The sequence below is a fragment of the Hippopotamus amphibius genome, chromosome 6, assembly GCF_030028045.1.
Source record: "Hippopotamus amphibius kiboko isolate mHipAmp2 chromosome 6, mHipAmp2.hap2, whole genome shotgun sequence".
Classification (NCBI taxonomy): domain Eukaryota; kingdom Metazoa; phylum Chordata; class Mammalia; order Artiodactyla; family Hippopotamidae; genus Hippopotamus; species Hippopotamus amphibius.
Genome location: NC_080191.1, coordinates 106,812,033 through 106,830,228, shown reverse-complemented (window position 1 = coordinate 106,830,228; position 18,196 = coordinate 106,812,033). Strand labels below are relative to the sequence as shown.

Here is an 18,196-nt window from a genome sequence, read left to right as displayed (position 1 = left end):
GCAAGCCATACATGCAATTTTAAGTTTTCCAGCAGCAACACTGAAAAAAGAAACAGGTGAAATTAATTTGAATAATACATTTTATTAACCCAAAATATTATCACTTCAACATGTAATCAAAATTAATGAGATGTCTCACTTTTGATTACATACTAAGCTTTCAAAATCTGGCCTGTGTTTCACACCTACAGCTCATCTCAATTTGAAGCAGCTACAATTCAAGTGCTCATTAGGCAAATACACCAAGTGGCTATAATATTAGACAGCAGAGGTCTAGGCTAACGATTTCATTCTGTGGATGGAGATACTAAAGAGCAAAGCAGTTAGGGGGCTGGTAAACTGCCCAGACAGGCCTAGGATTGTTAGTTTCCAACTCCCGACCGAATGTTCTTTCTGTTTAATCAGACCATCGGCCCTGCGTTTGACACCCAGGAGACACAGAAGAGTATCAAATTCAGGCAGGCCAAGGACACCTGGGACGCAAGTCACTGTGAGGAGACCACGTGAAACCAGAGCTCACTGTCAAAAGACCGTGTGTGGCTGAGCTGAAGGACACCCAACAGCAACTCAACAGAATACACACCATCTCAATCAATAAGCCTGAACGTTTTGTTTTGACAAGTCCAAGAACGTTCCATGTATTGTAGGATTGAAATTCACCACACTCAGAACAGTGACTGTGAAAATAGCACAGTGCACATAAATCAAAATTTTTTTGAGAATTCAAGCTTGCATGACGCTGGACAGAATTCCCTAGACCCCAACCGCCTAATTTGTTATAACAGTTAAGAAGTAATCTGCAGGAATGAAAAGAAGATGTCTGAACCATGCTTAATATACTCTGGTCAAAACAAAAAACATAAAAAAAGTGGGGGAGGGAAATTGTCAAATGTTAATCATCGTTAAAGCTCGGTGATGGATACAAGGCTGTTTATGAAAGGACTCTTCCTACTTTGATGTATATATGAAAGTTTCCACAATAAAAAGATTTTAAAGGCAATTCCCTAGCAGTCCAGTGGTTAAGGCTCCAGGCTCCCACTGCTGGGGGCCTGAATTCAATCCCTGCTCAGAGAAGATCTTGCAAGACTTGTGGACCGGCCAAAAAAAAAAAAGTTTTTAAAAAAAGGAGAGAAGGGGGAGGAGGCATAATCCTCCTTCTAGAAGAAGAAAAAGTTTTCTCGAGCCCTGGCACTAAGACCAATAAATAAACTCACATTCCGGCAATTATTCCAAGAACACTTGAAAATTTGCAGACATCCCAATTTTAAGAAAGCAAACTGAACAGAGAGGAGAAAGGAAGGGAAAGGGGGAAAATATTTTTAAAACGTCTACAACCCTAATACCCTGAGAAGGTCACTGTCAGCAACAAAACACACATCCTTCCAGATCGTCTCCTGTTCGTACATATTAAAATACACATCATATTATCCAACCTAACGAAATGAGATTATACTCATGGTGCTGCTCTCAAGTCAGCAGCCCTGCATTTGGGAGGTCCAGGCAGATGCAATAACATGCCCCGGCTCACAGCTACGGGGTGTTGAACCAGGATGTGAACTTGGGCTGGTAGATGTTGTCATTGAGCCCTAAATTATAAAACCGCCAATTAAGCTGCTTTTTGACCTGCTTTTTCCATTAATGATACATTAAGAATATCTGTGCATGCTGGACAATACATCTTTTGTTAATAGCCATACTGAATTTCATAATATAGATTTTCATAATTCAACCGAGAATCTCCTCCATTGGGATGTTTAGGTTGTTTCTAGTTTTTTTTTTTAATATCATGAATACAGCTATAATAACTGTCCTTTTCATCTGAAGGCACATCTTAATTTATATTTAGGTTAACTTTCTGGCATGGATTTGTCAGGTCAAAGGATGCATACTCTTTTTTTCCCACAGCTTGTTAAGAAATATAAAAGGGAAAAAAGATGGCTTTTCTTTGAGAAAGGCTCTCTCTGCCTTTGGGCATTCCTGTGTGCTGACAGGCTCAGAAAGGAGACAATGCGTGCAGCAAACTAGAAAAGAAGACTCTGCTTTTAAATGGGAATTGGTGTAGCATAATAGGATTTCCCAACCAATACCAAACACAGTTCAAGTCTGTGTTTAAGAAGTTCTCTATTGCATCATATTTCCCAAGGCAATTCTAAAAGGCATCACTCAGGGATCAACTGTGGAAACGGTGAATTAAAAGCAAAGATGTTCCTGTGGCTTCTGGCATCTTTCCTTTGCTCCGGCTGCTTCAAAAATCAAAACTTACATTATTTAAGACACTGGTTGTCAACACAATGATGTGATCATTGGTGTGTTTATTTCTCTTGTGAGACTGATGTTTTCTATTTCCTCTTCTCAGGTCACTCCAGTGCAGTTACTTCCTGAGGAGATCACACTAGGATCTACTTTTTTTGCTCTACGGGACTGAAATCCTCTCCAGCTGAGAACAAAATTACACTTCAGACTAGACCTGACTCCAGGCTAACGAAGGCTGATGCTCTAACCATCTGATATCAGCAGGAAGCCTGAGAGGAAGATGATGGCTAAAAGGAGCCACCCATACCACATGACCCTGCAATCCCACTCCTGGGCATATATCCGGAGAAAAACATGGTTCAAAGGGATGCATGCATCCCAGTGTTCACAGCAGCACTATTCACGATAGCCAAGACATGGAAACAACGCAAATGTCCATCGACAGGTGAACAGATAAAGAAGATGTGGTACGTATATACAATAGAATAGTACTCAACCGTAAAAAAGAATGAAATAATGCCATCTGTTGCAACGTGGATGGACCTAGAGATTGTCATACTGAGTGAAGTCAGGCAGAGAAAGACAAATATCGCATATCGCTTATAGGTGGAATCTAAAAAACAAACTTATTTACAAACTTATTTTCAAAACAGAAACAGACTCACAGACTTAACGGTAACCAGAGGGGAAGGGTGAGGGGAAGGACAGTTAGGGAGCTGGGGACTGACATGTACACACGGCTGTATTTAAAATGGATAACCAACAAGGACCTACTGTATAGCACAGGGAACTCTGCTCAATATTATGGAACAACCTAAATGGGAAAAGAATTTGAAAAGAACAGATACATGTACAGGCATAACTGAATCACTCTGCTGTACACTTGAAACTAACACAACATTGTAAATCAACTCTACTCCAAAATAAAAGCAAAAGTCTAAATAAATAAATAAATGCAGCCACCTCCTTAGAAAGGGTCGGTGGAAAAACCCAAAGTACGTTAGCGAGAATGTCTGGCGCTGTGTCCTTGCAACACTGGACAGGAGACTGAACACTGAGACGCTCTTTGCGTGACCAGATAGCTGAAGGCAGAAAAGTAAGTACAAGAGTCCAAGGTCCCTCAGGAACTGGAATTTTAATATCGCAGGAAAGCTAATTACTCACTAACTTTTATCCACTCAAACAAAACACAATTTAGAAAGAAAATCTGTATCCTAAAACTAGCATCAGGACCCAGAACAGATGAGCACATCTGACTCCGGCAGAGTCTATCTGGCCAGGCTAACAATAACTCTCTCACAGGCACAGATAAGAAAGTTGAAAGGGAAAACACAAGTAAATATTTACTGAACGCAACCCCAAGGAAGAAAAGAGCTAGCAGACACAGGAAACTAAGGAATATGAAGATAAAATGAAGCACTCCCAGAAAGTTCAGGGAATCAGAAAACAGTCAGAAAAATGAGAATTAGAATGAATCAGGACATGTTACGTGTTATTCTAAGTAGCTCGCTTGCCACGTTTCATGCCTCCCCCAATCCCCTCCCCCAACCCCTCCCCCCGCATCAACCGGCTCTTAGGGAAAAGCAGGAAGAGACACATGAGGAACCCAGGCAAACAGTGCAGGATTGGCCTCCTACATGAGGCCTCCCCAGCAGGTTCAAAAGGCTAAAGAGTCTCTTTTGTTGCCTCATACAGAGGTGAGGTGCACCAATTTGGTTAACCCACAGAATTCAGTACGGTAGAACTTCCAGGCAACAATGACATCATTGGTTTCCTTGAAGGTTGAGGAACTCACCAAGGGCATGGCTACAACTCCGGCAGGATTCCGTCAGACTGACGATTATTTGCTGCAGGTCGGCTCTCGGGGGAGTGGGAGAAGGGTTGGGGTTTTTCCAGCCATTACATTTACAAGATTCCTCAGCCTAAAAAAAAAAAAAGGAATAAAGAGAGAAATCAAGTTATGTAACAGGCAGCAATGGACTGAATGAGGTTTTACACACGAATAATACACACTAGTCACATGACAGCTACCCTCCCCACTCCTGACTTAATAATGTTCATATTCACAAGAAACAAAAACAGAAAAAAAGGCAAAGAGGGTGTGGGACTTGGGCGTTTCGGTTTTTTGTTTCGTTTTTCTGGTTTGGGTTTCTTTTCTGCTGGCTGGAATCCAAACACTGCCTCAAGAGGAAGGACCATCCCATCCACTTTGGTACCACTCCCCCAAGCGAGCATCCACGGAGGGTCAATTCCAAGGGAGTCCATTTGTGAAGCTTCCCAAAGGGAAGAGCCAGACTCCTGAGGTCCCTGCAACACAGCTAGGGCTCCAGCTGCAACTCTGCCAGACAGAACTGAAGAAGTCAGCAAACTCAGAGACATGAGGAGGGACACAGCAGTGAAGCCACACATGCAGGTTCCTCCAAGTCCTCTGCAGGCTCCCAGCTGTAGAAGTGGAGAAGGCGCATCCCGTCGTCTGGCAGTTCTACCTCCGTGTATTTCCCAGGCCCCCTGTACTAGAACGCTATTATTTTGGCAACGTTTGATAGAAATCTTCCTTAACGTTTTCCACTTATTCTTCACACGTCCCCACCTTCATAGAGAACAACGAATAGGATGGAGCGTTTCTGTGATGACTTGGATTATGAGGCAGAGGACAAGGATGGAAAGATATCGATTACTTCCAATTACTCCACCAAGCTACCATACTGAGTATTCAGGGGTCGTAAGGTGTGGAAGGCTTGCATTGAATGATTCCAGCCACTCAGAATTCTTCCCACTCCTGCTCTCCTTGGCCACGCCACCCTTCTCTTAGGTACTGCTTCAAGTCTGCTCTGGCTGGGAAACCAAAAAATTAATTGTTCACAGGCCGATTCACTGCGGGTGAGAGTCTCCTATGTACACTGTCTACTGTGAGAGTCACAAGCCACATGTGGCTGCTGAGCACTTGAAGTGTGGTTTGTGCACATCAAAATGGATGGTAGATGTAAAATACACAGAGTTAGAAGACCGGTGCAAAAAAAAAAATCTCATTAATCATTTTCATATTCATCACATGTTGAAATGTTAATATTTTAGACACCTGGAGTTAAAAAGAGATATTAAAATTCAGTTACCCTATAAAGAAGATGTGGTACATATATACAATGGAATATTACTCAGCTGTGAAAAGGAATGAAACTGGGACACTTGTAGAGACATGGACCGAGAGACTGTCATACAGAGTGAAGTGAGTCAGAAAGAGAAAAACAAATATATATCAACACACACATGTGGAATACAGAAAAATGGTACAAATCAACCGGTTTGCAAGGCAGAAATAGAGACCCAGATGTAGAGAACAAACATATGGACACCAAGTGGGGAAAGCGGGGAGTGTTGAGGGGGGAATGAATTGGGAGATTGGGATTGCCATATACACATTACTAATAAGAAAAAAATACCAAATTGCACACTCTAAATATATGCAGTTTATTATGTGCTAACTGTATCTCAATAAAAGTTCTTAAAAATCTTTTTTTAAAAATTCAGCTACCCTGTTCTTTTTACTTTTCTCAATGTGGCTACCAGAATATTTAAAATTACACATGTGGTTCACATGACACTTCCACTGGACAGCGCTGGCCTTTAAACAAATTGCAATAGATTTTTGTGAGTGGGCTTCATGTTACTCTTTTGTTCCTTCAGATGTCTCCTCTCCCTGCTCTGCATCCCCCCCCGCCCCCGCTCTCCATCCCCTCATGTACCAGATGGCTGAAGTTAATAGGAGTCTGATGTGTAGAAAATTCCAGAATGGCTGCTGCCTTGACCTCACACAGAAAACTCCCCAAGGTAGGAACAGTTTCTGAAGTGTATGCATGTATAGGAGAGTAAGGAAAGAAAGAATAAACAATTGGCAAGGTAAGAAGTGTCAAGGTGGAAGAAGAAAAATCTGTTTTTGATGGTAAGTCCTTTCCCGTGGGCCCTGAGAACCTGGCAAGTCCCACCTGACTGCTCCTCACATTTTCATCATAGTGCGTGTAGGGAAGGACAGCCCGAGGAAGGGCCTTACACCAGCAACCCCAGCAGAGCAGCCCCCAGTGAGCAGCCCCAGTCACCCTCTTCTGTTTGGCCAGACACGAGGCAGGACCATTATGCCCACTGCTCTCATACAAAGCTGAGCTGGGCCCTGAAATTCTCTGCAGTGAGCCACCTGCCTCTTTAGATGCTGGGAAGGTTTCCAAGGCCATGTTCTTGAGGGGGACACTCATGAGAACCTGCTCCCCAGAAAGCATCCCCACAATCTCCGGAGGGGTCGTGGAGACCACCCCCCGTGAACCCCTCCTCTCCTAGTCATGGGAGAGCTACTTGAAGGGACTCCCACAGCCTCCAGCTTTTCTGAGCGGCTGGTCTGATCCAGCTGCCCTTTCCAAAAAGGCCTCTGGAAAAAGAAAAGTGATGACAAAACAAGTTAATTAAGTAGAGCAGGACAAACCTAAAAAGAGAAAACAGTGATGGCCAGACACCTTGAGTTTGGAGAACTACATTCTAAGCCAGCCAAAGACTTACCATGCATACCAAGTCACTCACTCCACAGTATGTGTAGAGAGCCTACTATGTGCCGGGTACCTTTGCTGGGTATGGAAGGGAACAAAAAAAGATTCAGCCTGTCCTCGTGGGGCTGACACTGGGGTGGTGCGGGAGGCGCAACAGGTAACACAAATAAGCACCTTAGACAGCATGCTAGAGAGTGACCATGCTGGGAATGAAAGATGGAGCAATGGATAAAGAAGGGTTTGGGGAACAGCGAGATCGAATGTGCAATTAACCAGGCCTTCTGGAGAAGGTGGCATTCAAGCAAAGGATCTGGCGGAAGAGCATCCCAGGCAGGGGGAACGGCCAGTGCAAAGGGGAGCATGCCTGGTCTGCTCAACACAGAGGCAAGGCCAGTGTGGCTAGAGCACAGCAGGTAAAGGAAAGAGCTGCAGACGTCGAGGTCAGGTGGACGTAGCAGGAATCCTCTGAGGCCTCCCGGGCAATGATAAGGACTTCAGCCTGGTTACTTGATCTCTTCCCTTCCTCTCAAACAGGATCCTTGAAATAGGGACCGCGACGGAGCACAAAGACATGAGGCAGGGTGTCTCCAAACTCATTTCTCTTTCACTTTTTCCTTTAGTCATTAGGGTCAATCATCCCCACTTTCTCTCTTTTTTTAATGGCAATCACTGACGCAAAAAAAAAAAAAAATCCATCCATTTTCCTGACCCTAAATTACATGAGCAAATCATCCTATTTCCTTCTTCTGTTAACTTCCCTTAACAGAAGTTAAAGGATCAACGATGCACTCTATCTCATGGGGAAGCACTATAACTCCTTATACAATCCAGAACTTACAAATCTGTGACAGCTGAATGGAAAGGAACCCCAACACCTCACCCAAGGCCCCCCGAGAGAACACAGCATTGTCATAAAGGTGCCGAGTTGCCTAGTCAAGGGTTTCCTGACTTAGTAAGGTGGAGGATTTACATTACGGTCTGGGGAGTCTGTCCTCAGTTTGCCTCAGCAAGCCCTTTAGCTTTTGACAAACACGATGGATTCTGCATCTGGGCACTTTAGCAAACACAGCCCAAGTCTCCTTTGGCAGGCTGGCCCTGGGCAGGAAGTAAAACTGGCAGGAACTCTGTATGGACCAGAATTAAACCCACTGGAGCCAGCATCTGTCATTCCAGATTCTCAGAGAGATGGTGACCTAGCCAAGCATGAAGTTCCTCATTACAGGGAAGCTGAGAAGCCAACGCTCTCTGAATCAATCCTGTACACTCCACGTCTGTGAGAAGAGCCATCAGCCTGGACCAAACAAGCTGGACAAAAAGGTCTGAGGCCACAGGTAAGAAATCCTTTGGTTTGTGCTTGGAGCTGATGGGACCTCCTCACTGCTTCTCACACAGTGTGTGGACTGGATTAGCTCAGAAGACAATGCTAACAGAGTGGGTTCTCTGTTGGAGCAGATAAAACACGAGCCTTTCCTGCTTTCTCTTTCCTGCACCGTCGATTCATTCTTCAAACCCTGAGCACCCAACGCATGTCACTCACAGGCCTGGATGCTGAGATGCAGGGAATCTCTGCAGAGATGAAGATCCAGCCCAATGGTTCTCAGCCTTAGAGGTATGCTGGAATCACTGGAGAGCTCCTTAAAGCCGGGTACCCACACCGGACCCCAGACCAACTAAAGCAGAGGCTGGAGGTGGGGGGGGGGGGCAGTGAGAGGCATTATTTGTTTTTTTGTAAATATTTATTTATTTCCTTATTTGGTTGTACCGGGTCTTAGTTGCAGCAGGCAGGCTCCTTAGCTGTGGCTCACCAGTCCCTTAGTTGCGGCACACAGGCTCCTTAGTTGTGGTATGTGAACTCTCAGTTGCGGCACGCATGTGGGATCTAGTTCCCTGACCAGGGATTGAACTCCCCTGCATTGGGAGCACGGAGTCTTATCCACTGAGCCACCAGGGAAGTCCCGGCACTGGTGTTTTTCAGGCTACTGATTCCAATGTGTAGCCAAAGTTGAGACTCTCTGATCTAAAAGGAAGGGATACTAGTAATGGTTCCATTAAAAAATTATGTGCTAACAGGGGCATGTCAGGGAGATCTCTACAGAGCAGAGGCCCTTCAGGTGGGGTGGGAGTGGAGGGCAGCTCATGTCAGAAGAAGCAGCATGTGGGCTGGCTCCTGAGCACGCCTCTCACCGCCTGCCTCGTGCACAGCTAAACACGCAGGTGCTTCCTTCTTGCAGACCATTTTCACGCAGTAGGAGACCAGCAATCTTCGCCTGAAGGAGAGTGGCTGAGGGGAAAAGGTTAGGTGGGGGAGTGGGGTTCTGTGTCAACGTTTTCTAGGATTTTCGTGAGGGGGAAAGAAGAGCACATGCAGTTTAAGATTCCAAAATTACCAGCATAAACGAATGCCTCATAAACAGAATTGCCCTTGCTTTTTTCATGTCACAAAATTTACCTTAAAAATGCAACCTAAATTACACACAAAAGTTGACAACCGTTATCCTAAAACAGACAAGACCTTAGGATTGACTCAAACAGGTAACGCATACCTACTCCTCCTGAAGCTCTGCTTAGCAAATAGATTCCTGGACATATCCCAGATAACCTGGGAGAAAGAGACTGGATCTTCCTGCAGCAAAGCCCTAGAACTGGAATGTTCTTTCAGGATATACTGCTTCCTCAGACTCTGGAGGAGCCGAGAGGGCAGGGATGGAGAAAGGGGGTGGAGGAGAAGGGAGCCGTGAAGGCTGAGATGATCCTCCATCACAAGAGGCTGGCAGCAGTCCTGCGAGGACTCGTCCCCTTCCTCCACTGCCGCCCAGCACCCTGCCCTCGACCAAGCCACGGCAGCAGCAGGGGAAGGAAGGGAGGCAAACTCACGGGCAGCAAAATGTTTCGTCTTGGGTTGAAGGTGGGAGAAAGGCCAGGTGACAGTACACAGTATCAAAGCCAAGGTCAGCAGGGTGGGCCTGGCAGTGATGTAAATGTGGTTTCAAATCACAGCTCCAACATTTACTAACTGTACGAACCTGGGGTAAACCCCTTAACCTCCCTAAGCATCTCAATCTACAACATGAGTATAAAATGCCTGTCTCACAAGACTGGTGGGGGCATTAAGTAATGAATGGGGGCAGGCGCTGAGTGGACGCAAGTGGTAATAAAGATGATGGTACTACACTAGGAGAGCCCTGTTAGGTAAGGGTGAGCTGGGACCAGAACTTGATAAGTCATGATGAACTATGAGAGGTAATACTTTAAAGCAAGGACCTGAAGAGGATGCAGCCAGTGGAAGGAGCTTGAGGATACTGGCCCCAATCACTAGGGAATCACCGCTCTTACTGAACAAAAGACTGGACAGCTTGCAAATGAAAAGTGATGCTTCTTTTTTTTTTTTTTGGCTCATGGGCTTAGTTGCTCCACGGCATGTGGGATCTTCCTGGAGCTGGGATCGAACCCATGACCTCTGCATTGGCAGGCGGATTCTTAACCACTGCGCCACCTAGGAAGCCCCAAAAGTGATGCTTCTTACACAAATGATCCAGTGACCCCACTGCTGGGCATATATCCAGACAAAACTCTAATCAAAAAGATACGTGCACACCTCCCACATTCACATCAGCACTACTCACAATAACCAAGACATGCAAGCAACCTAAATGTCCATCGACAGAGGAATGGATAAAGAAGATGTGGTACGTATATACAATGGAATACTACTCAGCCATAAAAAAGACTGAAATAATGCCATTTGCAGCAACATGGATGGACCTAGAGATGATCATACTAAGTGAGGTAAGTCAGGCAAAGACAAATATCATATCATTTATACGCGGAATCTAAAAATCATGATACAAATGAACTTATTTATAAAACTGAGAGCCAGATGTAGAAAACAAACTTATGGTTATCATAGGGGGAAGAGGGGAGGGATAAATTGGGAGATTGGGGCTGAAATACACACACTACTATCTATAAAATAGATAAATAGTGCTCGCTTCGGCAGCACATATACTAAAACTGGAACGATACAGAGAAGATTAGCATGGCCCCTGCGCAAGGATGACACGCAAATTCGTGAAGCGTTCCATATTTTTCAGCCAGTGGGAAGTTGCTGTATAACAAAGGGAGATCAACTCGATGGTGGATGATGCCTTAGAGGGCCAGGACAGGGAGGGTGGAGGGGAGTCGAGGGAGGGAGGGGATATGGGGATATGTGTATAAATACAGCTGATTGACTATGGTGTACCTCAAACACTGGTACAAGAGTGCAAAGCAATTATATTCCAATAAAAAAAAACTGATAAATAACAAGGACCTACTGTATAGCATAGGGAACTCTACTCTATACTCTGGAATGACCTAAATGGGAAAAAAATATACAAAAGAGTGGGTATAAGTACATACATAACTGATTCACTTTACTATACAGCAGAAACTAACACAACATTGTGAATCAACTATACTCCAATAACAATTAAAAAAAAAAAGTGATGCCCCTGGCACCTCGCAGAATCAATCAGCTCCATTCCCACCATACGTGAGAACAATGGGAATTCACTCAAAAAGCTCACGGGGTGATCTTGGTGGACTTTTATAACAGAGTGGATGTGAAGAGAAAAAATGGCCAGGTTACATATACACAATCACTCAGTAAGAACACAATATACCAAAATCTATGGAATATGGTTAAGGCAACACATAAAGGACAACAAAGACCCTTACATGCATTTACAAGAAAAAATAGAAAGATTAAAAATAAATGAACTTTGTCCCAGCTTCCCCTTCGCCACCCACCCCCCACCCCATGTCCTCAAGTCCATTCTCTACATCTGCATCTTTATTCTTGCCCTGTCACTGGGAAGCTGGGATGAAGTCAGAGAGTAGCATAGACAAAGATACACTACCAAATGTAAAATAGACAGCTAGTGGGAAGTTGTTGTATAAAAAAGGGAGATCAACTCGATGATGGGTGATGCTTTACAGGGCCAGGACAGGGAGGGTGGGAGGGAGTCTCAGGAGGGAAGGGATATGGAGATATATGTCTAAATACAGCTGACTCACTTTGGTGTACCTCAAAAACTGGTACAAGAGTGTAAAGCAATTATATTCCAATAAAGAGCTTAAAAAAAATAAAAATAAAAAATAAAAATTTAAAATGAAATAAATAAATGAACTAATCATTCAACTCAATAATCTAGAAAAAAAAGTAACAAACTCAAGGAAATTAAAAACAAGCAAAATAAAACCTCAAGGAAAACAGACAAAAGAAATTAATGCAAAAATATTTTAAGGAACTCAATAATGAACAAAAGCATATACCCACCCAGTTTAATAATGGCTGGTTTTTTAAAAGACCATTAAATTAAACAAACTGTTGGCAACTCTAATCAAGACGGTAGAAAAAAAATCTACACACCAAAAAAAAAAAAAATTGAGAAAGGACATAAAATAGATTTATTTTATAGCTTAAATACTCCATAGAACTTGATACCAATAAATTTGAAAAACTAGATGAAACAGGTGACTTCAGAAAATATAAATTATCAAACCTATTTTAATAAGTAGTCAAGTTTCCAACAACCCTGGAAGAAATGAAAAAGGTATCAAAGATCTACTTCTAAAAGAGGACCCAGGTCCAGATAGTTTTATAGGAACCTTCTAGTTAACTCTTAAGGGTTGTCCAACATAAATATAATGTGAAGCACAGACAAAATTTTAAATTTTCTAGTAGCCAGATTTCAAAAAATAAAAGTAGGTGAGATTAAATAATAAATTTATTTCATATAACATCATTTTAACATGTAATTGGTATAAAAATATTATAAATAACATACTTTACATAGTTTGTTATGCTAAGCTTTCAAAACCCAAAGGATATCCTAACATGGCACATCTCAAATCAAACAAGCCATGTTTCAGGCACTCAATTGCCATTTGTGGCTAGTGGCTACCATACTGGACAGCAGGAGACCAGGTCATTTGTCTTGTAAACTGTGCCAAAGCATTAGAAAAAGACTAAAAAACACATATCATTCTATGAATTCAGTATAACCCTAACAGTAAAACAAAATACAGAGAGCAAAAAAACATGGAAAAAGTCACCACCAGTCCAACCTCACAAAAACAAAAATAAAATACTTGTAAATCAAATTCAGCAGTACAGGGGGACTTCCTGGTGATCCAGTGGTAAGACTCCGAGCTCCCAATGCAGGGGGCCCAGGTTCAATCCCTGGTCGGGGAACTAGATCCCACATGCCACAACTACGAAGTCTGCATGCCGCAACAAAGACCCACCACAGCCAAAATAAATGAATAATAAATAAATATTTTTTAAAAAATTCAACAGTACACAGTCAAAAAGCATGCATCTGGACCAGTACATGATAACTAAAGTTTACTACAGGAATGCAAAGATAGATCATTTGAAACAAATTAATTGATTACATTAACAAATTAAAGGAGGAGAGAATAATTACAATTGATGCCCAAAAAAGCTTTTCAAAACACTCCACACGAATTTCTGATTTTTTTTTTAAAATAGCAAATTTGGTATAGAAGAAAATTATACTAACTTGAAAGCAAACATTATACTAAATAGACATAAAATCATTCCTGTTGGGACTTCCCTGGTGGTCCAGTGTTTAAGACTCCATGCTTCCAACGCACGGGGCACAGATTTGACCCCTGGTTGGGGAACTAGGAGTCCATGGGCATCCAAAAAAAAAAAAAAATCATTCCTATTAAAGTTAGCAAAACAAGAAAGCCCTGAATATGACCAGAGTTCAACACTGCACTAGCTGTACACAAATCCTACGAAAATTGGTAGACAATTCTCAAACAAAACTAATAAAGAAATTAATAAACTGGCTGGATATAATAGCAACATATAAAACTCAGAAGCTTTTCTATCACCAATAGCCACACAGAAAATATAACAGGGCAAAAAAGATCCTAACAGCAAGAGCCATCAAATACTTAGGGACAAATCTTCAAGGAGATGAGTAAGACCTATATTCAAAAAACTACACCCAATCTCCCAATTTGAACATAAAAACCTCTACTCTAAAAAAAGCTTAAAAAAAAAAAAGCTACAACTGTCTACTAAAGATGAATAAACAAAGATATATGCATTGTCCTTGACAGGAAGACTCAACAGTGTAAAGATATCAATTCCCCTGAAATTAATCTATAAATTTTGTAAATCAGGATCAGTTAAGAGAGTACACACTTCCCACCCATACACCAAAGTATTAAGATCCAGAACATATAAAGACTATCTACAAAACAATTTGAAAAGGCAGTCTGATAAAACAAAATGGCAAATCCAAGTGATTCAAAGAAAAATGAATGCTAATAACAAATCTATCCAAAATGGTCAAAGTAACTAGCAATGGGGAAATAAAAAATTAAAAGCCCTGTGATCAAACTTTTTAATCCACTGCCACCAGGAAATTCATCAGCCCTGCAGAGGCACTCTACGGAAATAAAGCAGCAGTCCGTTGAAACCAGCTGTTTTTATAGCACGAAGAGTTAATACCTATATTTAGAAAAGAATCACAAAGACCCTCGTTAATGATGGATTTAGCCAAGCTGGTAAAGAGTCTGGTGTTGATCTGGCTATATGTGAAAACTTAAATGTGGGTGATGTAATGAATGATTTTGAAAGGACCGTGAATGTCGTAAATCCCCCTCTGCATCCCAGTGGCCTGTGGTCCACGCTCCTGTTAGGGAGTTTGGGACACAGGCCACTGCTAGCATGTCAGCACTTTGAGGTCTGGGGAAATGTGAATGCACGTGTATGATCCTTTTCTCATCAGTTTGGCCTTCTGCTGCTGAAGTCACTTTACACAGAAGTTACTTGCCATCAGAGAATAAAAGCAGTAGCTTTTAAGTTCCTGAAAGAGTAAAACTTTTACCGTAGTAAACTAAGAGTACTGTTTATCTGGCAGTGAGACACTTTGATCGTTTGCAAACATGATGTTGTCTGCTTTGCACTCAGTATTATCTATTTTTATTTCCTGTATGCATGTTTAGAAATTTTTTATATGAAAAATAATTGCTGGCTTAAAATAGACCATTTTAACAAAGTAACTATATTTCTTTTTACAAAAATGCTATTTTTCCATGAGGTGAACAATTGTTAGCTGGCAGCTTTTTAAGGAAGTTTATTGTATTTAAGAGTCTGTATCCCTTTGTGTGAGAGGAACCTAAAGAGGGTTCACAGTTGCTTTAAAGCATAGAGCCCTCACCCGTTCACAACTCGGCTACTCTTCGTTTATCTTAGAAAGAGCTGTCATTACCGGCATTTTTCAGGATTAATAAAATTCACTTTTCACAAAGATTTTTTTACAAATGGAGCTGTAAGGTTATATTTGAAAATAACCCTCTTAAAACCAGCCAACATCCTATGACAAGCTGTTGCTACTATGTCCACTAGAATTACCAAAAAACATAGTTTCATCTTTGTACCTCTGCGGGGATCTGCCCAGAGACCACACTTCTCCTCCAGCACCCCACCCCTTTAAAGAAATATGTACTTTTATCTAGAATGATCCTTAATTAGTGTCTGCATATTTTTCAAAATGCTAGAGACATATGTATGCCGTTACAAAAGTATTATGAGGCCCACGTATTCTACTGTTCACTATTGCATTAACCTGCACAAAGTTTATGCATCTCTTACGTGTATGTCACTTCTTTCTACGTCGGGCGTTCTTGTGAGCTAACATTTCCTGAGTGATTTCTGGTCTCCTCTCTTTCTCTTTTTCTTCTCCTTTTTTTTTCCCTTTTTTCTTTCCTTCTCTCTCACTCTTTCTCTCTCTTTTTCAGAAACCACCTTATCTATTTTTAGGCGTTTCAAATTCCTAAAATGTGAACCGTTGGGTGGTCTGCAATTTGGCCCTAAAACAACTCTGGGCTTTCATGGCCTGTTTTTATCTGTACCAGATGATTTTATTTCATCAGAACTTCATCTGTTTGGACGGTAATAAACAACACAGAATCCAAAAAAAAAAAGAAAAAACTTTTTTAAAAAGCAAAAACAAGAAAAATAAATAAAAGATAAAAGCCCTGTGATATATTTTCTCACACTAATTAGTTTGGGAAAAAATAAAAATAAAAGGTTGACATCTTAGTGGGGGAAACATGCGCCTTGTATACATGTGTGGGAGGAGAAACTGGTGCAGACTTTCGAAGCCAAATTGAAATGTTCTTGCCCTTTGGTCTAACTGCACAATTAGGAAGGGCACCTACATAAATATTCACAAGTGCTCAATAATATTTGTATGCTGTTTATTAAGGCAAAACATATATCTATGTGTATATTACATATGTCATCTAAAATTCAATCCATAAGAGAAGAATTTATTAAATTATATAGGTTGTTACTCCCAACTATTGTACCACCCTTATCAAAACTAAAGCTAGGGACTTCCCTGGCAGTCCAGTGGTTAAGACTCTGTGCTTCCAATGCAGGGTCTGCAGGTTCGATCCCTGGTCAGGGAACTAAGATCCCACATGCCAAATTAAAAAAATAATAATAAAATATGGCAAAATCAAGGCATGGAAGCAATTTTTTAAGTGTCCACTGACAGATGAATGGATAAAGATGTGAGATACAAGATACATACATATATTTATACATATAAAGTAATATTCCATTGCATATGTATATATGTTACACACACAATGGAATATTACTCAGCCGTAAAGAATGAAATAATGCCATTTGCAGCAACATGGATGGACCTAGAGATTATCATACTAAGTGAAGTAAGTCAGAGAAAGATACATGTCATATGATATCGCTTACATGTGCAATCTAAGTAATAATACAAGTGAATTTACTTACAAAACAGAAATAGACTCATAGACATAGAAAACAAAGTTACAAGATGGAACAGCCAGGAGTGGGGATAAATTAGGAGTTAGGGATTAACAGATACACACTGCTATATATAAAACAGATAAATGACAAGGACTTACTATAGAACACAGGGAACTATATTCAATACCTTGTAATACCCTATAAGGGAAAAGAATCTGAAAAAGAATATATATATGTATGTACAATATAAACTGAATCATTTTGCTGGATACCTGAAACTAACACAACATTGTAAATTAACTACACTTCAATTTTTTAAAAAATGGTTTAAAAAAAAAGAAGAAGACTACTTGTGCTGATGTGGAACCTCTCTAGGTCCCGGCAAACTGCACAAAAGGCAAACCTCAGAAAAATACATAGCATAATCTGATGTATGTTTTTAAAAAATAAGTGAATAAACAATTTAAATATATATGAATCTGGGGAATTCCTTGGTGGTCCAGTGGTTAGGACTCTGCACTTTCACTGCCAACGGCCTGGGTTCGATCCCTGGTGGGGAAACTATGATCCCACAAGTCGCTCAGCATGGGCCAAAAACAAAGAAAAAAAAAAAGAAATTAAAATATATATGAATGTGGGTATACAGAGAACTAGATAGATACACACGTATGCAGGGGCAGAAGTTGGGGAGGGGGAGGCCATTCCCATTGAACTCTATATTCTTCTCCATGGTATTCACATTCATGGGTTGCTTGCTAATTTTCTTTCACATTGATTCCTCTGAAGGGAAAACATAATTCCAGAGAGATTCCAACAACAGTAACAGAGCCTCAGTATATATCAGGGAGGGTGGAAACCATACCCTTATCACAGACCACATATACGAATTCAAGGATCCAAAAGTCTTGTAAACCAGCCTCCTCCCCCTCACTGGGGTTTAAGCAAAAAGTAAGAAGCTTGCAATTCTTGGAGAAGACCATGTGGATTTTTAGAGATATAAATCTTAACTTTATGATTGCAACAGACTCAGAGCAATCAGCCCAGAAAGAAGAAAAGTTTGGGCCTCTTCTTGTCTTAACATGACAGAATAATGCTGACTTCCCGGGGTTGGGGAATGGAGGGGATGGGGGGATGGGGGGTGTTAGATGGGCAGGTCACAAATCTCATGGCAGGGAGATTCCTCCTAATAGCCTTATGCTCCCTCTACTCAATAAAAAATATTACATCCCAAATATTAACCACATTTATTTTAGCCACTTGTGATAGAAGTGCTTAATAAACTGTACAACAATAAACCCTGATGCTTAAAAATGTAACTGCATAAAGGACTTTTCTTTCAAAACTGGCTAACTCACTTTCCTCCACCAAGTCTTGGGAATCCAGTCGCTTTTACAAAGTAGGTTTTTATTTCTTTTGTTCAGAATGACTGCGATTTCTTCCAAATAAACAGAAAAATTCCAGGAAAACTAAGAGGAGGGTAAAGGGGAGAGAGGAGGGAGGGCGAAAGCACAGGGCAGAACGCTGTGAAGCATAAAAGCTTTGTGGGCCGTGCTGGCCAGCACGTGGCAGCCAGCCACGAGCCGCTCCGCAG

The 18,196-nt window shown here is 41.5% G+C and overlaps 1 protein-coding gene and 1 non-coding gene across 5 annotated transcripts in view; one reads left to right on the top strand and one right to left on the bottom strand.

Moving 5' to 3' along the window:
- The window catches only part of KAT2B (lysine acetyltransferase 2B), a 102,845-nt gene that overhangs the window by 63,883 nt on the left and 20,766 nt on the right, over positions 1-18,196 (bottom strand). For all 4 annotated transcript variants that reach the window (XM_057738882.1, XM_057738883.1, XM_057738884.1 and 1 more), the window contains exon 2: positions 4,049-4,175. In XM_057738882.1, coding sequence (XP_057594865.1) covers positions 4,049-4,175 — 127 coding nt within the window. The remainder of the gene's footprint in view (positions 1-4,048; positions 4,176-18,196) is intronic.
- On the top strand, positions 10,767-10,873 carry LOC130856268 (U6 spliceosomal RNA). The gene has a single exon (XR_009054546.1). It is a non-coding gene; the product is annotated as a U6 spliceosomal RNA (small nuclear RNA).